Source organism: Jaculus jaculus, chromosome 6 (genome assembly GCF_020740685.1).
Source record: "Jaculus jaculus isolate mJacJac1 chromosome 6, mJacJac1.mat.Y.cur, whole genome shotgun sequence".
NCBI lineage: Eukaryota > Metazoa > Chordata > Mammalia > Rodentia > Dipodidae > Jaculus > Jaculus jaculus.
Genome location: NC_059107.1, coordinates 25,144,174 through 25,169,441, shown reverse-complemented (window position 1 = coordinate 25,169,441; position 25,268 = coordinate 25,144,174). Strand labels below are relative to the sequence as shown.

General features: G+C 44.1%; 1 protein-coding gene across 1 annotated transcript in view; it reads left to right on the top strand.

Annotated features, from left to right (window-relative positions):
• The window catches only part of Slit3 (slit guidance ligand 3), a 659,658-nt gene that overhangs the window by 41,562 nt on the left and 592,828 nt on the right, over positions 1-25,268 (top strand). The window contains exons 2-3 of the mRNA XM_004661033.3: positions 7,759-7,830; positions 14,055-14,126. Coding sequence (XP_004661090.2) covers positions 7,759-7,830; positions 14,055-14,126 — 144 coding nt within the window. The remainder of the gene's footprint in view (positions 1-7,758; positions 7,831-14,054; positions 14,127-25,268) is intronic.

Sequence of the window (25,268 nt, the reverse complement as noted above, 5' to 3'; positions counted from 1 at the left end):
CACCCAGGACAAGAAGCGGTAGGTAGAGCAGTTCCCACCCCGAAGCCAGAAGAAACCTCAGGAAACCAAGTATGGGGAAGCCAAGAAATGGACAGAATCCCAAAGGGAAGCTTGTGACCTTTGGTGGTACACCAGCTGACCCTAACCTCTCAGGGAAGACCCAGGAGGATATATTTCCTGTCCTCAGTGGGCTGCTTCTTCCCACCTCAGTGGGAGGTGCATGAGCTCCAGAGCCAGCTTCAAGGGATCTGTTAGGTCAGCCTCTCATGGTGGAAGGGATGGAGCAGGGAACTGAAACCCAGTCCAAGGCCCCTTGACAATCTTCCCTCTCTTGCCGTGTCCTGGGCAGAAGTCCTCCAATCACGCCATGGGACCAGGAATGCGATGCATCATCCTAACATGGGAAGCCCCTTTACAAGAGCTGCCTGCTTTGTCCCAATCCCTTCAGTTCTTTACAGTTCCTGCCGTTGTCTCCACTTCATCCGGTCCCTCGTGTTCTGGTACGTGGTTTTCTTTCAAGTCTCTGCTCTTGATGCTGTCTGCTCCATGTGGAATTTAGACCCTGTCCTTTAACATTTCATTCATCTCATTCTGTACATTTTCCAAGGGTCTCATGAGCTTTAGCCCATCTCCTTAAATACAACCAAACACTTTGAGAGCAAGCGTTCTGTAATTATTATTTTCTTTTTTGAGGTAGGGTCTCACTGTAGCTCAGGCTGACCTGGAATTCACTGTGTAGTCTCAGGGTGGCCTTGAACTCACAGCAGTCCTCTTACCTCTGCCTCCTGATTGCTAGGATATAAAGGCGTGCGCCACCGGGCCTAGCCAGATATATTCTGTAAATTTTAAAAAATCAACTTGGCTATGGCTTTCAAAATGCTTTAATTATAGATCTGAACATTGGCTGGTGTCACCCTGTAGACATTATAGCCAGCATGAGTTAGTGGCTCACCTCTGCTTGCACACCCTGTCACCTACTATGTTGTGTGGCATCTCCATTGTCTCACTGTAGGTTGACACCTGTCTCTTTTCCTGCAGGCACTTTTGTGGCACTCTATACCCTTGTGCAGGAAGCAGATGTTTTTTTAAAATTCTGAGCTGTGAACCTGTAGTACATATATGTATATAGATGCTATTTGGATACGCAAAGGATTAGGATAAGGGTGTTATATCCAACACTACAGGTCAAACTGCATTTAATTCACCCATAGAACATCCTAGCCTAACCCAGTCTGCTTTCAACATGGTTAGACATGAGCCCAAATTTGGCAAAAAATAAAAAAATAAAAAATAAATCATCTAATCTCAAGTCAATTTTACAACTGTTGAATATCTCATATGTAATTCACAGAAAAAAAAAAAAGCACCCAAAAACGGCATGATCCTGTGAGTGTGCTGTTGAAAGGCTGGCAAATTGTAAGTTGAGCCATTAGGAGGTGGAAGCCATTTGTATGTTTCACTATCACAGATAAACATCTCTGACCTGCAGCCTAACCTCCACCATCACATCCTTTCACCACCACATACCAGCTGCTGAGCTGCTGCAAATGTACCTTAGGAGCCACTGCCTTACCGCTTTCTCTTGAGCCTCAGGGCAACCCTGTAGAGCTGACATTTGGCATCATTTTTTTTTTTTCTTTTAATGAAAGTCTCAACAGTAGTGTTCCTGATGAAATAGTTGTTTCCTTCCCAAGGCCACAAGAGAGGAAGCGCGGAGGCAGGGATTCAAGCCGCCCTTCAGAGGAGCTCTTCTCCACACGGCTGGTCCGCTGGGGCACATCTTCCCTCTCCTCACATGTGCCATGGCACGTGGAAGGTTCTACTGGAACGCTGCAGAATAGACGCCAAGAAGGCTGTGCATGTACACGTATGCCAAGAGAGAGACAAGAGCCTGCCCTGGACAATATGATTTTTGTTTCATTTTCTCCCCGCTCTATTGCTCTGAATTCTTCTCCCTTCCCGCTCCACCCAAGGTGTCAAACAGATGTGAAAATGCTGCGGAGCTCCGGGCCGAGCATCGCGTATGACTCACTGGCTGGGGTGGGGATAATAAGGCAGTAGTCACCATGGTGATGTCTATATGTGGAGGCAGCATGGCAGACGCCACACCAGGCATGGGCAAGGAGGGCCCTTCCTTTGTGAACGTGCAGAGGCCCTCATTGTTCCCACAGTCTCGGCTCCCTGGAAGGAGACAGGGTAGGAACTGTGCCATCTTGGCTGAAGTCACAGGCAGCAGCAGAGTGACTACACACATCCCTTTGTTTTCAAGGTAGAGGGATGGGAAATCCTGTTCTGTTACAATTTGCTTACTGGTGTGCTCTCGGTGTCTTATTGTTCCATTTAGTAGATAACCAAGTACAAAACACTTAGGCTAGTGGTAGATGGGTAGTGCAAAATGATGGCTCAAAGCCAGCTGGCCTCTGCGTATAGACAGTCCAGTTCCACTCCCAGCCTTTCCACTTGCTGGTGTATGACCTCATGGTAAATTTCCTTATGGATAAAAGTCTTCCAAAGTGTGAGGTTGGAGACTAAAGCTTCGCTTTCCTCATGTGAAGAGTGAGATAATAATAATGCCTACCCCAGATGATTGCTGTCTGGAGTGGAGATGATGACCACAGTGCTTGCATGGCACAGAGCTTGGTGTGTGGTGCGGACTCAGCAGAAATCAGGTATTATGCAGCCTCAGCTGTAGTATTTTTACCTGTTGAAGGAAATAATGCCTGTTGTTCAGAACTGTTACAAGACGAGAAGGAATATGAAAGGATAGAAAGTTAAGGCAGTGCATTTTTCACTGTAGACTGCTGTGGCAAATAGTTCCTAGGGTTTGGTGGCAGTGGAGTTATTTCTGGAACGTGTCTGGGTCTAATGTGTGTGCAGAGAGAGGCAGGGGGAGTCTCTGTCCCATGTGGTCACCCAGGGACTCAAACTCAGTTGTCTACCAGCCTCCACTGTATCTTCTGAATCTAGCCCAAGATACAGGTGGACAAAGTATGGACTGTTGGGTGGGGATTTTGTGGCTCAGATCTGAAGGGAGCATAGATTATTTCTGCCAGTGCCATAGTGTATGAGTTCAGTTGCACAAGGAAGGCTAGGAAATGTGGTCTATCTTTGTCTACAGTGGCTTGGGATGACACAGCAGTTTGGGTGAGTGGAAATCATTACTGCAAGGAGTAATGGAACAGCATAATGATTCTAAATGTACTCCTGGTTACGCAGACTTCATGGTGTTAAACCTGGGATACAGGGGCCATTTCTTACTGTAGCCACAGAGTGATGGAGCTGCCGTCTTTCCTTGCCATCCTTGGCCATGATGACAAGACGTGGGGTCTCAAAGCTAACAGGCACTAAGAACCATGGAAAGACAGTGCATTGTCAGGAACACAGAGATGGCTCAGCAGTTAAGTGCACTTCCTGTGCAAGCATGAGGGCCTGAGGGCATCTGAAACCACCAGAGTTCGAATCTCTGCATCCCATGTAAACAGCTGGGTACAAGCCATACTTACCTGTAACCCAATCCCACAGAAGAGTGAGATCCAAGAATTGCTGGACTCGCCACAAGGTCTGTAATCAGTAAAGAGACGCTGGCTCAAAACAGAACCCAGTAGAAGAGTGATGGAGTGAAACGCCTTATGTTCAGCTCTGGCCACTTGCAGCAAAGGCAGGCACCTCACACCACAGGCAAGCATGTGAGACAACACGTACACATGCACACACACATATCATACATGCATAAGTACACATACATACATACTACATGCACACATACATATACCCACACATACACGAATATGCATGCACAAAAACATACACACATACATACACACATGCACACATACACACACACACACACGCACACACAAAGTTTTAAAAAAAGAAATTGCATTGCTAGTGGCGAAGTAAATATTCTGAAGCTGGGTTTGTATCCCTTTGTGTTCCATATCTGTGTCTTAATGGCTTATGACACAGCACTTGCTTTAGTCTAACCTCTCACAGTCTCTGTGGGTCAGGAAAGCTGAGTGGTGTAGTTGGGTAGTTCTGTCAGGGCTTTAAGTTACAGCTGGGTGGTAGCTGAGTCAGGCTCCCGTGTACTTCATGTGCCTCCCTGTGGGCTGGAAGCAATCTAATAGCCAGGACCAGGGCACTTTGGGAACGTCACCTTGCTCCCGCTCCGTTCCCTGCCTTGGGCTCATCTGCTGAAGACTTCAGATCTGCTTTTGTTATGGGGCAAATCTTGTCTCCAGCATAAATGAAGAATGAGGGAGGGAGAAAACTCACAGCAGGCAGTTGCCTTTTGCCTTGTCTAGCCTCTAATTTTTCAGCATCACTTCTTCCATAATCCTTTTTGTCTAGCAGCCTCAAAGGCTGGCTCAAACTCAAGGGAAATGGGCACAGGCCTCACACTTGTTGACAGCAAGGATGGCACTGGGAAGTTGTAGCTGTACTTTGAAACCACTGCATTTCTCTTCTCCACATCTAGACACTGTCACTGCTACTCCATTCTGGTTCACCCTCCTGCCTGCTGAGGAATCAGAAATCAGCCTAGGTTGACATCTGCTGGTTCCCACAGAGGCCACAGATGAAGGCCAAAGAATCTTGCCGATAAGCCCAGAGGTATCTAGGTTAGGGCAATGGAGACTGGAGGTCGGATGGGTCACGCCTTCTTGGGGTCAGTTTCATTAATTCCCATACTGAGCCAAACACATTCAGAGCCCAGTGTGTCCTCATCATGTTGTGGCCTGCAAATAAGAGAGGTTATGTAAACTTGGAGGCTCAGAGTTTGAGTGAATTATTCAATCTCAGAAAGCCTGTGCTAGGGGTGTGGAGTGGGACCGGAATTTGACTCTGAACTTGTCCCCCTCAAAGTCACATGATCCTGGGCTTCTGTCTGGTAGTGTAAATGTTGGAGGTTCAGGTGGAGGCCAACAGCAGAGCTCGGTTGTTGGGGAGATCCTTCCCTCCCTCTGACCCTTGTATCACTCTGTATCCAGGTAACTTGGAAATAGGTACCATGGAAATGCTGCCTTGGAGAAGCAATGAGAGGTGCCCTCATTCAACTTCTTGTCTGTAGGAAGACAGCACAAAGAGAAGTCTCTTGGGGATATTCCTTTGTACATTCCGTGCTTGATTTGTACATACAATGCTTGGGGTCTGGGGTGGTCAGCTGCTTTGGTGAACTGAAATTTCAGAGTGGAAAGAAGGAGGGAAGACCAACTAATTACAGTAATCACAGATGCTGCGGTCAAGTATTTAATAAGTACCGTGTCTGTAGCATCTCATTTAACCCTCCAGAAAGCTCTTGAGGACATGGCTGTCAACCTGATGTTCCAGGGAGTAAAAGCCTCACAGTGAGGCCACTCAGGAGGTGCCTAGGCAGGGATTCAAACTCAGTACTGTGCCTAGGGACTGCATGCATAACCTGCCCCGCCATATCCTTAGCATTTCAAAAGCACACTTTGTGCCCCTTCGCCTAATAAATATTAATTGGAAATATCAGTGCCGCAGCCATTAGCACGAGCTGCTGCAGAACCATGCTGAGTCTCCTTAATTAAACCCTTAGTTTCATTGTCATATTCACAGTTGTCAAGGTCCCCAGACATCCATCCTGATTCCACAGGGAGCGGAGAAAAGTGTTTGTGATGCTTGTGAGGTCTCACATGCCCCGCTGTCTGCCTGTTGTGTCTGACCCTTGCGTCCACAGCCCCTCTATATTTCTCTACGTGCCTCAGGCCCTCCTTCCACCAGCATCTTGCCTAGTCTGAGAAGGCAAAATGCTCTGTTCCCCTGTCACAAGCTAGCTAGGAAACAGCCTGGATGGCTGATCAAGGCAGGGGAACACTGCTTGAGGAAGAGAGGTGAACACCGGTGAGGTTACCCAAGGTCTCCATTGTTACATCGCTGTCATTTCTGATGTCAGGGGAGTACTTCCCTCTTCAAACTCGATTGTTCTCCACACAAAGTGCAAGAATGTGGAACGTGTTCCTCTGTTCTTCCCATGCAAATGCGCAGCTCTCAAGTCTTGCTGGGACATCTCAATGAAACCCATCACTGGAAAGATGACTGTTGTCTCAGCCTGATAACCTGACCACACATATTGCAGAGGTCCCATAGTACAAGCCACCTATGTGACATCATAGCTGTCTAAATGTGTGTGTATGTGGACTCTGATGTCTGCATCATCGTAAAAGGACTCAACAACACATTTTAAAAATCAGATCCTGTTGACTGATGTGTGAGAGAGTGTGTGTGTGTGTATGTATGTATGTATGTATGTATATGTTCTATAGGAAAGCAAACCCAACTGTTAGACACCTTGTGGAAAATCCAAGGGCCAAAACCCTGGAAAGTTTCTCCTAGGGAAGGCACAATATGCAAGAATGAATGATTCAGCATATCATGTTAAGAAGTATAACATATTATTCACAGTTCCTTTTTTTACATACAGGAGATTTTGCTTAATGTACTGAACATCGTATTTATCCAGCTGTTCACAGGTTCATCCTTAATGCATTTCCTCTAGCCTTTCTTTTCTGCCACCATGGTGCTCCTTCGACGTTACCCTTGTACTGCCGCACTAAGCTTCCAGCTGCTCCATGGCAAATTCTCTCTTTTGGTGGCACTTTCAATAGTTCAAGCTTATAAATTGGGGTGGAGCTCATCCATGCAACTGTCTTCAGGGATTAGCAGTTTCTTTTAGTATGTACTAGGCATAGAATTGACCATGTTGAGCTATGGAGTTAAATGAAGTATAGTTTTTGCCTTCAGGGAATTAACAAGCTAGTTATGAAAAATAGATAAGTTTTGTTTTGTCTATTGGACAAGATTGTCTTGTGTTGATATCCAGCAATGTACCAAAGATAGTAAAGATCCCCCTGGTTCCCAGTAATAGAAAATTGAATTCAAACTGATTTAAACCAAAACATAAAAGAGATGCCAAAATACCAAGGCATCTGGCTCTAGCCATGAGCAGATACAGATGCTCATAGGACAGCATAAAAAAATGTCTCTTCCTCCACTCACTCTGGAATGCTAGTTTGGAATGGTGGCAAGATGGCTTCTGGCAACCCAACCCAGAGAAATTTGGCAATCCCAGCAGATAGAGTTTTTGTTAGCTTCTGTCACATATGCATTCCTGAAACAATTATAGTGGCCAGAGGGATTGAGGAGGTTTATAAACCCAGTTAAGGTCAGGTGCTCATCCCTGAACCCCTGGAATTAGGAAGAAGGCTCGGCTCCACTTGTATAACTTGATCTGGAAATTGGGTGGGGGACATTATGAGACATCAAAAAGATAAGTTAGTTGAATGATGTGGTGCACGCCTTTAATTCCAGCACTTGGAAGGCAGAGGTAGGAGATTCAGTGTGAGTTCAAGGCCAGCCTGAGACTACATAGTGAATTCCAGGTCAGCCTGGGCTAGAGCAAGACCCTACCTCAAAACAAACAAACAAACAAACAAACAAACCCCAAAAAAACAAATTTCCAAACCAAAACAAAAACAACAACAACAAAAAAAAAACAAAACAGAAGTTAGTTACTTGAAGAAAGGGCACAGAAGGCAGGCGAGCTGTGCTGCTACATAATGAACGTCTTATTCCATCCAGTTTCTTTAAGGTTACTTGGACATGCTCAGGGGATATCATTAATCATGAAAATGGTCTTCCCTCTGACAAAGAGCATCCTTCCAATTCAAGCCAGTCTGAGCCAAATAGATCACAAACATGAGCTACAAAAATTTGACCTGAACTTGTTCTCCATTTCAGTGACCTGGACAGAAATAACATCACCAGGATCACCAAGATGGACTTCGCCGGGCTCAAGAACCTCCGAGTCCTGTAAGTAGCAGATGGTGCTCCAAAGGGTTTTCATTTCCAGCTTCTCAGCCTGTGAAAATGTTCCACTGCCCTGACATCACACTCCCAAGCACTGGGCCATAGGAATTCATGATTCTGTGGGAGAAAGCCCTTAGTTACTGTACCAAGTGCTCACGGGGATCACATTCTATGGGTGACTACTGCTGGCTAGGTCAGATTGATAGAAGAACTGAATTCCAGTGACAGGGAAAACAGAAGGCAATAAATGAATAAATCAACATGCCCAGCTTCCAGGATGACAGCAGTGGCAGGCTGACTAACCATGCTTCCTTTCCATAGAGATTATAATTTCTTCTGCAGCCTGTGCATTATAAGAGCAATCAAGACAAATGTTATTTATCTTGTTGCTTAATGGAGAGGAGGAGAAGAGGGAAGGACAGAGCTAGGCAGGGTCAGAGCCCTTACTGAATATTCACAGCTGTGCAGACAGGTAGCCAAACTTGAAGTTGACATTGATGGAATAGGGGAGTGAGAACTATCAGGCTTCATTCTTGACTATTGAACACAGTTACCATCCCTAAGTTTGTGTGTGTTAAGGAGCTTCCCAAATATTCCTTGGTTGAAAACCTTAAGACATTTAAAGGTTCAAGGTTAGAGTAATTGGAATCTTTTTCCTTACTCCAAAGTTGATTTGGGATGTTTGGTCCCACCATGGCTTCATTTTGGTTGTGGAATCTTTACTGGCAGTAACAGTTCAGACATTGGTTCTTCAATCCACCTCCCCCTTTTTGCTGAAAATGCTATAGAACAGAATGCATTTTACACTTGGGACCGGCACTGTCAGATTTGGATTTGATTTAGGATTAATTACCTGTACATCTTTGAGGAAGTCCTCACGCTGTTCTGGGCCTCCATTTTCTCATCTGCAGTATCAGGGATGGAGAATGCAAAGTCCTTCCAACTCTTAGTCACACGTTGTGCTTCATAGTTTTGACATTTTCATAATCAGCCTGTGATAATTGTCACTGTCATGTTTTTTTTCTGATGTATATTTATTTATTTATCAGAGACAGAGAGAGTGAGAATGGATGCACCAGGGCCTCTAGCCACTGCAAATGATCTCCAGACACATGCGCCACCATGTGCATCTAGCTTGCGTGGGACCCTGAGAATTGAACCTGGGTCCTTAGGCTTCACAGGCAAGTGCCTTAACTGCCTAGCCATCTCTGATTTATTTATTTTATTTATTTATTTATTTATGAATGACACATACAGAGAGATTTTCTTGACTAGACTTTCTCTTTTTTGTTGTTTTTTTTTTCCATTTCTTTCCTATGCAGCCTTAACAGATTTCTCTTCATACAAATCAGAAAAAATCACACAATGCTTTTATAGCATGTACCTGATACTTAACTAGGTACTGAGCACAGAGTCCTATAGTGGAACATAGGAGATTAGCATTACGGTGAACCCCTCTATAGCCGAGGAAACAGAATTCAGGTAAGTGAAGGAACCCTAGCTCCCAACGTAGGTGTCTGAGGAGTTAGAATGGAATCCAGAGTGCATGCCCACTGAAGTGCATGTGCTGCTGCTGCGTTCATGCGTTCTAGACAGTGACAAAACCGATTCAGAAGCTAAGTGTCTGTTTTGAAAACGCAGCAGGAGGTGGGGGTACAGATTAGTGATAGAATGGATGCTTAGCCTGTATAAGGCCTTGGGTTTGATCCTCAGCATGAGAAGGAGGATTAGCTGAAGGAGGAGGAAGATGAGGAAAAGGAAGAGAGGAGGAGGGAAGGTAGCAGTGGTGTGCAGGGGCTTAGGTGAGTTCCCCTGAGCGCCGGTGAGCAGCAATGCAGCACACCTGACTGCTGGGCCTCCAGCCACCAGATCCCTTCCCACCCTCGTGTTTTCTTGAAGGGAAGACCTAACCCTGTGCTACGTCTTTGCTTTGCCCAGAGCAAACTTGTGTCCGTCGAATGGCTGGAAAAACTCTGACAAGGTGGGTTCTTACCAAAACGGAGATGAGGATGAGAGTGGGGGAATCCCACGGTTCAGTTTTCAGGTGATCTGTGTGTCAAGTCAATATAAGCAGGAGATTTTTGATTCCAGGTCATTCACTTAATCAAAAGGCATACATTTGTTTAGACTTTTTCTTTATTTTTTTTCCTCTCATTTCTTTCCCTTGCATCTGTAACAGATTTCTTTTCATACAAGTCAGAAATTCACCTAATGATTCATTTTTCTAACCAAGTCAAAAATAATCCCCCCCCTTTTTTTTTTACTGCTGCATCAGAAGAACTAATAAAAATTCCAATTTCCATATCTGGTCTCTGCAAATAGAAAGTTTAAAATAATCACAAAAGATCATATTAATGTCTTCTAGATAGTCTACAACATTCCTTTGACTACAGTTTATCTTTTTAGTTAATTAGCACATTTTTCTTATTTTGATAAGCAATGCCAAAAAGCCTTTTTACCCCTACTTAATAGGCTCTATTAATATACCCTGTTTGATTATCTTCCTTATCAGCTCCAAGACAATCCTATTCAAGTGGCTCTTTATGACTGGGAAAGAATCTGCCAGGTGAAATAGCTGAGATGCTTTCTCATACCAATAAAATGTCCAAATATTTTAACCATACCCCCCACCATCTGTTCTTCTCAGCTGAGTATCCTAGGCTACTATCTTAAAAAAAATCTTCTATAATATTTTGGCATCTATTTTCATATCTGTTTCTTATTTACACTTTAGAGTGAAACCAGAAAAGACTCTATTCTTAAGTCATTTGAGCTCAGCACCCACTGCCCGGCAGAACTGCTGACGTGGTACGAGCGAACGTGTGAGGGGCAGGTAGGGCGGTCCTCCTTAAGTGAACTGCACTCCAGGAAGAGATACAAAATATGTCTGCGACAGTCATTTCCCACACAGGCTGAGTGACAAGGGTCTCTTCTGGTAGTATGGATCATATCCCCTTTCTTTATAATCCGTTGTGCCCACAATGTGGGAGCCAGCCTTACCCCAAACGCGGTCAATGAAAGAGTTAGACGCCACCTCAGCCATCATCCCACGAGGACCATTTCCAATTTCTGATCTTGCGCTAGACTATTAAAAAAAAAAAAAAAAAGCAAAAGAACTGAAAGTGAACAGAGCCTGTTGTCCCCCTAACTCAAAACAGATTCCAGCCACGGGCGGCCCTTTTTGGGAACCCAGCTCCCCTGAATTCCTTGTGTCATCCGCATGTGGCCCATAAGTGAGGGCCACCTCCACGGCTTGCGTGCTTGCTCTTCGTTCGCAGCTCAGCTTAAGAATGCGGATGCTCACGCACTCGCTGAGACTTCCATCCAGCAAGCTGTCATACTGATGGACCATTTAAGTACCAGACCCCAGGCTGGTCTCTGGTAGGTCTAGGAAGTAGATCTCAAAAGGACCCTGAAGATCGACACTGGCCGAGGGCAGGTGAAGGCTCACGTACAAAAGCATGTACAGGAGTGAGACTCCAGGCTGGTGACAGCAAGGAGTCACCATCGCCCAGGGGCCCTGAGGAGGGAATAGTTCTTAGAGCCCGACAGAGGCAGGGACTGCTCAACAGTACCTGGAGCCTTAGGTAGAGGGGCACAATTAACCCAAAGTGACTTGGAAAGCAGGGAAAGGGGTAATTCCTCCAACCTTACCGTCCTCTCACTGTCTCCCCTCCTCCTATTAACTCCTAGCAGCGAGGCCCAGTGGTAAGTAGAGATCCAGAAACGTCCTTGAGAAAGCTAGCACGGGTCTGCCTCGCAAGGCCTGAGCAAGGTGGAGAAGGGAGAGCAAGCTCACGTGTGTATTTGCACATCTCCCTTTATGAAAGATTAATCAATACAGAACCAAGAGATGCCTTGTGAGAGGTTGAATTTAGGCTCCTTCCAAACACCCGGAGGCAGCGTGACCCTCGGCCACATTAGAGTTAGTTCTGGTTCTAACTGAGAAATAATGGCAAAGTCTGAGTGACTGATTGATAGTAAAAACCTTGCTGAGCAAATCCCTGTCACTACCATTGAACCACCTGTTTAGCAAGACGTGCTAGTGACAGTCTGTTAGCCTCCCCAGGCCTCCTTGCCGTAGGGCAGAATGAGAAGAGGAGTTTGAAATTGTACTTCAGATCCTGGGTCTGATGGTTTTTTAACTTCATTTTTATTCTTATAAGTGCTTCTGTAAATTTTTTTTGTTCCCCTCCGCTTTACAATCAAAGAAACAAAGTCTTAAAGATGCTGACCAGCTATCTGCTACAACACTATCGCCAGTAAAAAGTAGGGCGGAGCTCTTAAAGCAGGGGCTGGAAGGACTTGCCTGGCCCCAGCTAGCTATATGGTTCCTTTTGAAAACAAAAATTCCTTCTTTTATTTTGAGACAGGGTCTTACTCTAGCTTAGGCTGACCTAGAACTCACTCTGTAGCACCAGGCTGGCCTTGAACGCATGTTGATCCTCCTACCTCTGCCTCCAGAGTGCCCGGATCAAAGGCATGAGTCACCAACGCCCAGCATCCTTTGGAAGTTTTCTAACCTCTCTGTTCGTATCTGTCAAGTGAGCATCCTTGGAACAGCAGGCCTAGCAAGGGACAGAAGTGACATACATACAAGGTCTGAGAAGATGAGGATCAAAGTGAACAGTCCGACCCTCCTGAAGGACAGTTTCTTCCAGTCGGTTGATGTCTATAAACCCGAGTGTGTTTGCAGGCTCAAGCCTAACAGACTATTTCCACATGCCTCAGTGGTCAGACACCTCATGTTGCTGACCAGCCTTTTCCTTAGTGTCTAATCTGTGTGTTCCAGGGCCAGACTCACCTTCAGTTTTCCTTTCAGTTGATGCACTAGGAGGAAGTCTAGGTCTTCCTTCACGCTCCTTAGGTGGACTGCAGAATGAGACACAGGAGCCAAACCTCAGGTCTAAAACGTGCAGGCAGTTAGGGAGCTCTAAAAAGCTGAGGCTGTCCTGGAAGGTATGTTTTGAAATGAACAGCCTGCTTAAAGCCGTGCCTGATTCTTGTCATGGCCCTTCTGAAACACTGCCTTCCAAGAAGTATCCTTTCCTCACTACTGTACCGCTCACCCCTTCACACACACACACACACACACACCCCGCCACAGAAATCCAGTGAGGGCTGGAAGAGATGGCTTAACAGTGAAGGCACTTGCCTGCAAAGCCAAAGGACCCTGGTTCAATTCCCCAGGATCTCCATAGACCAGATGCACAAGGTGGCACTTGTATCTGGAGTTCATTTGCAGTGGCTGGATGCCCTGGTGTGCCCATTTTCTCTCTCTCTCTGTCATTCAATCTCTCTCTGTCATAAATAAATAAACAAAAATAAAATATATTTTTTTAATCCCATGAAACCACCTAGGGAAATCCTTATTATTTCCTGGCCCAGGGTCAACTTCAACTGCGTGGAAGCCATACAGTTTTGTTGCTCCTCTTCCCTACTGTCTAGCTAATCCATATTAAGCTGCCATTTGTGTTGTGTTGCTAGGGAAACATGTGTCACTGTATACTCAACGCTCAGCCTGTGTCGCATGCATGAACAAAACTCACTTAAGCACAGTGTTTAGGATTGCTAATCACCTGCTGGAAGGACTTAGGGGTAGAGCAGAGCTTATAGCTGCGGGTGAGGTCGGGGCAGGAAGACATGGCTATTCTGGCCATCTTCATGAGGCTGAGTTAGCAGGGGCCTGGGTGAGAATCGCTGGGACCAGCCTGGTTGTCCTAGCCACAGTGACTTTCTCACAGTAGCTGCAGCCTTCCGACAAGGGTTAGCAAGGAAGACCCTTTGCAACCAAGTATTTTTGAATCCTTAGAGGTGGGAGCGCCCAGGGAAGAGTTGCTGAATATATGTATGTGTGTGTGTGTGTGTGTGTGTGTGTGTGTGTATGTGTTTTTTTTTTTTTTCTTTTCCTGAGACACAGCTTTTCCTTTCTTTTCTGTGCAACATTCCGCAATGCTTGGGGGCACATTTTCTGGGAATGTTCTTAAAATAGAGGCATGGAAACCAATCTGTCAGGTAGATGTGTGCAGGTGGTGACACCCTAGTTACCGTGACACCACACTGATGTAAGTTATCTTGTCCCGCCAGGTTGGTCCTAGTTGGAGGGGCCCAGAGGATCCTGGGAAGGGCTGTGTGACCACGGCTGTGCAACCCAGTGCCTCCCAAAAGGGCCTGTAGCCCCCCTTCTACGTGTGTGTGTTTGACCTTTGCTACCTCTTGGGTTTTAGGCATCTGGAAGACAACCAGGTCAGTGTCATCGAGAGAGGCGCCTTCCAGGATCTGAAGCAGCTGGAGCGATTGTAAGTAAAGCACACAGTGTCGTGTTCTGAAAGTGTTTTCTGTTTCTTTTCTTTCTTTATTTTTTTTTTTTGTAAATTCATCTTGTGACCTTGTTAAAAGCAGTCTCCAATGTTTAATGAAATGTTTGCTACTATATTTAAAAGCCCTTCTGAAACACAGAGACACTGAGATCCATTTCAACTTTTCTGGAAGGATACAGGAGCCACCATTGACAGCTAGTTTTCTTCTCTCCAGCCCCCCCTCCCCTTTCCTGGAGGAGGGAGCCTCTCTTAGTTTCATCATGGGAGTCAGAAAGAGATCCATGCTACTCCTCAGGGCGCTCCTCCTGGATTTTGCCCTGCGCTCCCGTGGGAGAGGAAAGATGGGCGAGTGGGCGCAGCCTTCCGCGTGCCTGCTTCTTCTCTGAGTGAGCGCCAGCCTGTCTTGGAAGCCCACACGTTTCCACAAGGGAACACACTGCCACTGGTTTAAAAATAGGCCACTGTTCTGACTTGATCGGAGGGAGGGAGCAAACGAGGTGGGGACAGGAGACGCGCGGAGCCTCCATCTATTTTGCTGATGAATGCTTTTGCAGAAAAGTCTGGGGTCATTTTGATGAGGATGTCTAAGTGGGCAGCTTCAACCTTCCCCCAGTTAATCACATGTGACAGATCACAGCATCTGGATATGTGCTTTCTGCCTCTGAGTGGGGATTGTCCCCAGGAGTACTTAGTCATGCTGGTGGGCGGCTCTCCTCAGTGCTTCCCTGTGCAGCCCCATTGCCCCGACTTTTCAGCTTCCTCTGGCACTGGGGGGCTGTGGCTCCACCAGCTGACCTGGGAGAACACAGCTCTGTTTGCTTGCCCTGCTACCCAAGGCCTTGTCTAGACAGCCAAGTGGGTCAAATGGACTGCCCACCACCAACTTACTTGTGTTGTGATGGGCCATCTTTGCCCCCGTGAGGTCACTCTACCCAAGGCCACATTGGGAATTGGGAAAGTCCTCATCTTGTGGTGATTAGTATTACCCAGAAAAAGAAAAATGCGATGTGGGGTGGGTGGCTCATTCACTGTTCCCTTTCTGGCTCAGATTTTGGCACTGTATTTTGCTATCACTGGCTTGAAAATATGACATTTATTTCTTATAAGGGAAAAGAAGTTATAAAGAAGTTGTCTTTGTTTACACTTTGACTTTTAAGTTTCTTAAATTTTGTTTTTCTCCTTTCTCAGGCCAAGGAAAACATAAAAGTATTTGTCGAACCTGGTTCCTCTTTTGTAAAATGATCAACATTTACATGAAAAGACAAATTCACAGTCCTATGTGAAAACAAAAAAAGCCTGGTTTTCTGATGAGAAGGGCAAACCAATTCTTAACTTGTTAATTTCATGGCTATTGGGAGGGATTAGTTGCACATGCTAGAGACACCAGGAACTATGTCCTTGTTCTATGTGTTATCAGTTCTTTTATACCCTCCCCCCAGTTCCAATGAGGTGTTGAGGTGTTCTTACCCTCATTTTGCAGATGAAGAAGCAAAAGCCCAAGGGGGATTAAGCCAAGGAAGTGTCAGGGTGGGTGAGATTCCAAGCCACATCTGTGTGACATCAAAGCCCACATTCTTTCGTATTCCTGTGCTGCTGACACTAGATGAGGTGTGATCTTTAGCAAGGGTCCTGCAATTAGCCTCTCCCATGCCCATTTAACTCCAGGATCAGGGAAATATTCTGGTGAAATTTCCTATTCTTTGGCTTGGTGAATGAGGCTGAAATTCCATTCATGTCTGGGGAGCTGAAGGGATTATAATTGCTGAGCAAACTTGGTATTTCTCTGCTTTGGTATATTAGATAGGTAATGCTAGCTGCTGTTCTAGATAAACCCTCAAATCTCAGTGACTTAGCACAAAGGAAGCTTACTTCTTATGCTTACAAACCCACTATGGACATTCCTGTTAGGGCCTCTCTCTTCCAAGCAGACTTGACATTGCCATCTTGAAATGTTGGCTTCCAATGTACAAATGTTTTTCTGTATCAAGCCAGTGAGTGGGAAGACAGCAGGGAGAATTGCTCATGGCAGGTTTCCCTGTGTGACCTGGAAGAGATATGTACCACGTCCACTTTGATGCTTTGAACTAGAATTCAGTCATGTACTACAGTAAACCCCAGAGAACACGGAGAAAGCTAGTCATGTACGATGACAGGAAACAGACTCCAGCTTTGTGGATAGCTAACCAGTTTCTGATTTCTGTTGCCCATGAACTGGAGAAGTACTTCATTAGGAAGTGGGAAATATATGCACTGGACCAGCATTGGTGTCAACAAGAAGGGTGTGTGTGTATGTGTGTATGTGTGCATTGTGTGCACGTGTATGTGTGTATGTGTGTGTTATGTGTGTGTGTGTTTGTGTGTGTGTGTGTGAGAGAGAGAGAGAGAGAGAGAGAGAGAGAGAGAGAGAGAGAGAGAGTGTGTGTGTGTGTTGAAGCCTGACTGGCATTAATCTGAATCTTGTTTCTGTTCTGCAGTGTGGCTAGGCATTAGTATCAACAATAAGGGTGTGTATGAGAGAGAGAGAGAGAGAAAGAGAGAAATCCTGGTATTAATCTGAATCTGCTTTCTATTCTGCAGTCTTCCCCCAGTCAGACTGAGTGACCTAAAAAGAGAAAATATGATTTATTTTCAGTTAATAACCAGGGAAGTAGTTTACAGCTGTGCCATCACTACCTCTCATTCCTGGATTCCCTACCTGTGTCTCTGTCCTAGGTAGTAGATTATTCTTTTGGGAGGGAGACCACTTACAATTGAATGAAGAGCCTTGTAATGCTTGACAAGCACTCTACTAACTGAAACGTATATCCAGTCCTGGCAGAACACTGTTTTTCATTGGTACTGTTCTTAAATAGAGCATAGAAATTAATTGGATTTTGATAATATCCCTATTTTTTCTTTCTTCTTTTATTTTGTTTGTGTGTATATGTGTACAGTGAATGTGTGTAAGGTATGTGCATATGTGTGTGTATGTGTGCACATATACGTGTGCATAAGTGTGTATATATGTGGTATGTGTGTATATGTGTATGTGTGTGGGTGTATATGTGTGGTGTGTGCATGTGGTGTGCGGTGGGTATGTGTGGTGTATGTGGATATGTGTGTATATATGTGGTGTGTGTGTGTGGTGTGTCTGTATATATGTGTGTGTGTATATGTGTATATCTATGGTGTGTATTTGTGTTGTGTGTGCATATATGTGTGTGTGTGTGTGTGTGTGAATATATGTGGTGTGTGTGGTATATCTATGGTGTGTATATATGTGGTGTGTGTGCATGTGGGGGGTATGTATATGTGTGTGTGTGTGTGTGTGTGTGTGTGTGTGTGTGTGCATAGCAAGTGGTGTGGTATGGCAAGCCATATTCTCACATGCATTGGGGGAGGGGGGAGGAAGGGGTCAACGCTTGCCTATGGTAGCTAGAGCTGAACATTGTGTCTCTTGCCCCATCACTCTTCTGGTCTTGTTCTGAGCCAGGGACTCTTTACTAATTCCAGAACTTGCCTGGCTCACATGATTCTTAGGTTTCTGATTCCCTGAGAGGCTGGGATTGCAGGTGCTGGTAGCCATTCCCAGGCCTTAACTGGTGAGATCTGGAATTTCAAACTCTGGCAGGCCCAGATCCCCTGCATCTTGACCTCATGCTTGCACAAGAAGCACACTTAATCAATGAGCCAGCCATCTCTTTAGCCCGCTAATTTCCATTGTTATTGGTTTGCTTTCTTGGGACTTACTGGAAAAGGGGAAGGAGCATGTTTTTCATGTTTCACCCCAGAATTTTTTATTCTTTCATGAAAGGGCCCTTGCTCCAGATTCAGGTGTCTCTCTGATATTAGATGTTTTTCTATTGCAACAACAAAGCACCCGGGGCTGGGTACTCTATAAAGAATATAAGTTTATTGAACTTACAGTTGTGGAGGCTGACAATCCAAGATTGAGCGAACCCATCAGTTAGGCCCCTGGTGGAAGCCGCACCCCCAACCCCAGCTATCTTGCATCATGGTGGATGGCTTCGTGTTAAGAGTTCGCATGAGGGCTGGAGAGATGGCTTAGCGGTTAAGCGCTTGCCTGTGAAGCCTAAGGACCCCGGTTCGAGGCTTGGTTCCTAGGTCCCACGTTAGCCAGATGCACAAGGGGGCACACGCGTCTGGAGTTCGTTTGCAGAGGCTGGAAGCCCTGGCGTGCCCGTTCTCTCTCTCCCTCTATCTGTCTTTCTCTCTGTGTCTGTTGCTCTCAAATAATTAAATAAAAAAAAATTAAAAAAAAAAAGAGTTCGCATGAGAAGAAGAAATCACATGGGGAGACAGGAAGCCCAGGAGTGGTTAGGCCCAGGCTTACTCTTCCATAACAACTTGTCCTTATGAGAACAACTAACTCACTCTGCAAGTCAGTATCTACCCGTTATGAGGGCCCTGCCACCATCACGCCGTCACCTCTCACTTGGTCCTACAGCTTCAAGGTTTCATTCCTCTTCATCCTGCCACACAGAGGTCAAGGCTTTCAGCACATCCATACCATTGCACCTTCCTCATAATAACATCCCAAAACTTAGGACACCAGATTTTAGTTTTTGATTTTTAAGATTGTTTCTCCTCAAAGCAATGGCTAATGTTGTAGTTAGGAATTATGTTCCTTCTAGCTCTTAGTCCCAAAGTTCTGAACAAGGTGTGCTAGTAAATACCCAAGGAATATTTATCAAAAAGAGTTGAATTATTTTTCTATACCAGCAGTTCTGACTTAGACTAAGTATTTCCTAGAGAGGACACTTGGAAGTGTCTGGACATTTTTAAAAAATTTTATTTTGTTTTATTTATTTGCAAGGAGAGAAAGAGAGAGGATGGGAATAAGAATGAGAATGAGAATGAATGGGCAAACAAGGGCTTCTAACTACTGCAAACAAACTCCAGATGCAGGCACCACTTTATGAATCTGACTTTAGGTGGGTACTGGGGAATCAAACCTAGGTTGTTAGGCTGTGCAGGCAAATGTCTTAACCTCTGAGCCATCTCTCCAGCCCCAATACTTTTTTATTGACAACTTCCATAATTGTAAACAATATCCCATGGTAATTACCTCCCTCCCCCCTCTTTCCCCTTTGAAGCTCCTCTCTCCATCATAACCCCTACCTCTCTCAGCCAGTCTCTCTTTTATGTTGATGTCATGATCTTTTCTTCCTGTTATGATGGTCTTGTGTAGGTAAAGTCAGGCACTGTGAGGTCATGGATATCCAGGCCATTTTGTCTGGAGGAGCACGTTGTAAGGAGTGCTGCCCTTCCTTTGGCCCTTACATACTTTCTACCACCTCTTCTGCAATGGACCCTGAGCCATGGAATGTGTGATTAAGATATTTCAGTAATGAGCACTCCTCTGCCACTTCTCAGTACCATAGTGCCTTCTGAGTCATCCCAAGGTCACTGTCATCTGCAAAGAGAAGGTACTGTCAACAAAAGTGAGAGTATCATTAATATATGGGTATGAATGTTAAGAGAAGTGCTTACTGGGAAGTTTGGTGAGCATAATATGTACATTTAGCCAGACAGCAGCAGACATTATACTCCTATGGCTCATGACTACCCCTATGGGAGGTTTTCAGCATCAGGGATGTATTCCCTCCTATGGAGGGGGCCTCTAGTCAAATTAGAGGGCAATTGATTTCCCCCATAACAGAAGTGCCACTATTGCATCCATTGGCTTATTTGGTCTGGCAGGCCAAATGTAAGGCTTGCAATGTCCATTGTTGGGTATTTTCACTGGTGATTTCTCTCTCTCCCATTGAACTTCATGTGGTGTGGCTTTTTCCAGCTTTCTGTCAGCTGGTCCACATGGAGGAGGTTTTCAGCTCAGCTCCAGCAGGATTTCCCAGTGACCTTTCAGCCCAAGTATGTGGAGTCTTCAGCAGTAGGGTCTTACCATCTATACTTGGTGGTAAACCAGGGGCCTCGGTAATGGCCTGTAATGTTTTGGGGACATCAGGGACCTCCCTGGCCAACAACTCACTGGAAGGTATCCCATCCCTGGCACTGAAAACTTTCTAGTGACAATCTATGGCTCCTGTGTGTTCCCTTGTCAAAAAAAGTAGGTTTCCATATGACTTATCTATATCCTCTTAGATCTTGATTAGCCCTCCCTCTATCTTTCCTTTACTCAATCTCTTCCCCTGACTTCACTTAGGCCTTTAGTCTAGGGTCATATCACTCTGAGTGCACCTGATCTCATCTGATCTCAGAAGCTAAGCAGGGTTGAGCCTGGTTAGTACTTGGATAGGAGACTTTTCATTCTTTAATTAGGGGATGCTATCTAATGGGTAGAGGCTAGGGATATCTCTGAAAAATCTATGATGCCCAGTCATCAAATAACAGAGAATTCTGTAGCCCTAAATCTCATGAGTGCCAAAAGCAGAGAACCTGTCTATTTCGTGATGTGTTAGACACTTCACATAAGCAGTCTTATTTATTTTACATGAGTTCTAGGAGATTTGGCATATGGCATCCTAGGTGTTATAAAACACAAAATTCAGAGGAGCACCTATGAAATATTATCACTAAATACGTTTATCCTAAATCTACCTTAGCTAAATCTCACCTCTGGTTTCCAGAAAGGAGAAAGGTAGAAGGAGATAAGTGAAACCAGGAGGAAACAAAGAAGTAGACCATTCTCTGAGCTAACCACCCAATATCTTCACAACACTATGGTCATGGAAGGTATGGACATCCACTGGTCTAGATGGAAGAACTTAAGGTACAATGAGCAACTCAACAGCTGGGAGAATTCAGATTGAGAGGTGGCTCAGTGGTTCAAGGCACTTGCTTGCAAGGCCTGATGGACCCTCTTTGATTATCTCAGTGCCAAAGGCACAAAGTGGTGCATGCATTTGGAGTTTGTTTGCAGTGGCAGGAGGCCCTGGCAGGCCCATACTCATTCTCTCTTTCTATCTGCCTCTCTCTTTCTCTGTCTCTTAAATAAACAAATAAATAAAATTTAAAACTGGAATAATTTAAATGATCAAAGGCCCTTTGATTATCTACTACGTGATAATGATGTTAACATTATACTTCCTTATTAAGTCAACGATGCATGTTGTAATCTACTGGACAGCCCCTGCAAATAAGAGTGAAATGTACAGTAAATAAATAGGAAAGGGACATATTTGTAACAAAAATATGTGGTTAATTCAATTGAGAGATAAAAAGGAAAGAAAATAGTCTGGAGAACAAATGGACAAATAGAAAATAAATAGTAAAGTTTTACATGAAAAGGAAAATATATCCTTACTTTATATATGAATGAATTAATCCTTTAGTTAAGAGACATAGATTGGCAGAGTGGATTTAAAAAGCATACAAGACTTATGTATGTTTATAAACAATACTTTTACCAAAAAAGAAAACAAACAAACAACTATTGAACACTGGTCAGGCCTTTGGGAGGCAGAGGTAGGAAGATTGCTGTGAGTGCTAGGCCAGCTTGAGACTATAGAGTGAGTTCCAGGTCAGTGTGGGCTGGAGTGAGACTCTACCTTGAGAAAACAAAATAATTAAACATAAAGGTAGGAAAAGTTTAAAACAAAAGGACAGGAAGTAATACCATGACAATACTAACCTAAAGAAGGTTGTTATAACTAATATCACTACTGTGTAAAGAAATCCTTTAATAAGGGAACATTATAAATATAAAGGGGAATATTTTATACTGATAAAGCAGTGAACACAATAGGAAAATAGTGCTAACTTCTGTTTGTATGTGGCTAGTATTATAGTATGAAAATACATAAGGCCAATATTGATCAAACTAAAAGGATAGGCAAGTTAATTATCCTAGTTAAAATATACTTCCCAGGGCTAGAGAGATTGTTCAGTGGTTAAAGCACTTGCCCACAAAGCCTAATGATCTGGATTTGATTCCCCAGTACCCACACAAAGCCAGGTGCACAAAGTGGTATATGTGTCTGGAGTTCAATTGCAATGGTCCACCCATTCTCGCTTTTTCTCTCTCTGTCCCTCTCTCCTTGAAAATAAATAAATAAAAATATTTAAAATATATTTCTCACTAATTGATACAAACAGCAGGTATAATTATTAGTGACATGTAGAATACATTTTTTAAAATTTTTATTTATTTATTTATTTGAGAGCGACAGACACAGAGAGAAAGACAGATAGAGGAAGAGAGAGAATGGGCGTGCCAGGGCTTCCAGCCTCTGCAAACGAACTCCAGATGCGTGCGCCCTCTTGTGCATCTGGCTAACGTGGGACCTGGGGAACCGAGCCTTGAACCGGGGTCCTTAGGCTTCACAGGCAAGCCCTTAACCACTAAGCCATCTCTCCAGCCCCATGTAGAATATTTTAATACTAGATTTTACAAACCTGACCTAGTTGATATATAGAGAACACCACAATCAACAACTGAGAAATAACCATTCAAGTATACATGCAACTATTGCCATACACTTGGCTAGAAAGAAAGTCTCGTCTGGGTATACAACTCCAACTCAGTTGTTGAACACTTGTCTGTGTGTGCAAAGCCCTCGGTAATTCAATCCTAGGAGATGTGGGGAGAGAGGAGGAAAAGAAGTTGGGAGAACAAGAAGAAGAAGGAAGAGGAAAGAGGAGGAGGAAAGGAGAGGCTAGATGAAGATGAAGAAAGGGAAGGGGAGGAGACAGGGAAGAAAGTCTCAAAGGGTTTAAATCATGTGGACCATGTTATCTGACAGCAGAAAAAAATCAACACATCAAGAACTACACAATAAGTGTAACATTTAAAAATGTTTGTAAATTATAGAATGCACTTACAAATAACTTCTGAGTCAAATAACACAGTCCAGTGGAAATTGGGGCACATTTTTTCCAATAAAATATATTATCAGGTGTAGGTTGCTACCAAAGCTATGTCCAGAAGAAAGGGTATAGGCAATGAGCTATGTTTTTCAATTTATGGGATGAATAATACATAGTATATATTTTAAAGAACCAATCTTCACTAAAACATTCAGCTTTAAAAATTAAGGCAAGCTGGGCATAGTAGCTCACACTTGGCAATTCCAGAACCTGGGAGGCTGAGGCTGGAAGATTGCCACGAGTTCAAGACCAACCTGAGCTATGTAATGAGCTATGGGACATCTTGGGCTGCAGAGTGAGATCCAGGTCAGCATGGGCTGCAGTGAGACCTTGTCTCAAACAAACAAACAAACAAACAAACAAACAAACCAGGCTGAGTAGATGGCTCAGCAGTTAAAAACACTTGCTTGCAAAGCCTGCCAGCCTGTATTCAATTCCTCAGCAGCCAAGTAAAGCCGGATGCAAAGTGGCACAAGCATCTGTGATCCCATTGTGCTTAGGAGAACTGGAGGTGGAGTGAAAATAATCCAAAACTCACAAACCAGCTAATCTGGAACTCACTGGCCATCTGGCAGTTCATTTGCTGTGGAAAGAGACCCTGTCTCAAAGAAGGTAGAGCAGAGACACTTCAAAATTGTCCTCTGACCTCCACATGTATCCTGTGACATAATACCCCCCCCACATAAATAAATGAATAAAAAAGTAAAAACAATCAACCAGCAGCCGCCGCGAAACAAAAACGTTAAGACACAAACAACAAATGAGAAGGTCAGACAAACATCTAGAGAAGCAGTATGTGAAGGAGAAATGCATTACGTGCCAGGAGAACACTCAATAAGCCGAATTTTATTCTTTAATTAATAAGATTATCAACACTGGAAAAGCAGGTCAGCAATCGAGAAGGCATGAAGAGCAAATCGTTGATGTGGAGTGTAAGAAGGGAAGCATAAGTATGGATGCTCCAAACATAAAAATCATAATGAGAACAGATTTTGAGAGGTTAAATTGGCCAGAAACATAAATAAGAAGGAATAGGTAAATCTTCTCTGTGTCTATTCAAAACTCAAGTTTCACAAATTAAATATTACATCTTTGAAAAGGCTCAGATGGCTTCCCCAGTGAACTTTATAAATATTTTAGGGAATAAATGATACCAAATTAATACACACTTATTCTACTAAAAAGTGAACCGTGGGGCTGGAAAGATGGCTCAGCGGGTTTGATTCCTAGTACCCACTTAAAGCCAGATGCACAAAGTGGCACATACATCTGGAGTTTGTTTGCAGTGGCAAGAGGCCCTGGCATGCTTTTTCCCTTTCCCTCTTTCTCTCTCCCCGTCCTCTGCTTTAAAATAAATAAATAAATAATATTTTTGAATGAACATTGGCATTTGACTGGTGAAGCATTGATACCGAAACTCAACACTGACATTTCAAGTCAGAATGTAAACTGACATAGTTAATGAATATTTCATACCAATTTCCTGAAAAAATAATAGTGCAACAAATTCACTGACACCTGAACAAGATAATATATTACAACCAGCTTTTGCTCAAGGTAGAGAAGGTTGGTTTAATATTTGATCATCTCTTCTCCCAAATAAAATAGGTACCAAACCACAAGGATAGCAGAAACAAATAAATATGAGCAACAATTATTATAAAACTAAATAAAATAGCATCACACTGACTCTTTAATCAAATATCATCAGCTCTCTAATATAAGCAGGTGAGAAAAAGCAGTCAGTGGTAATAAAATTGAGAGGTGTCTCATCTATTTCAAGAAAACTTAGGTAAAATAACTAAATTTTATGGTCATGAGATGAGGAGATTGCTCACACATCAGTCTTTATTCATAGGAAACATAATGGTTGTGATGGTTTAGGCCTCATTGTCAACATGACTGGTGTTAGCATCCCCTGTTAGAAAGGCATGTTTCTGAAGAGGATTAAAGGAGAGGGGAAGACTCATCCTGTGTGTGGATGGAACCTCCCATGACTTAAGGCCTTTACAGAATAAAAAGAGGGGAAGGGGACAGACAGCAGAACATTAGCATTTGCTTTCTCTCCTTCCACTTAGCCCCCAACGATGTGGTGTTCCTATCAGAGACCATGATAAGTAGTACTATACTTTGTTGATGCCTGAAATTCAGGCACAGCTGGCTCCTGACAGCTACAGAGGAATTGTGAGTAAGCATGGCTCATTGAGTTCCCTATGTTATGGGAGTTGAGAGCCCGGGAGCGGAGCGCTTTTCAGCTGTGAATGCCTGTGGCTTAGGTGTTACAACAGCACA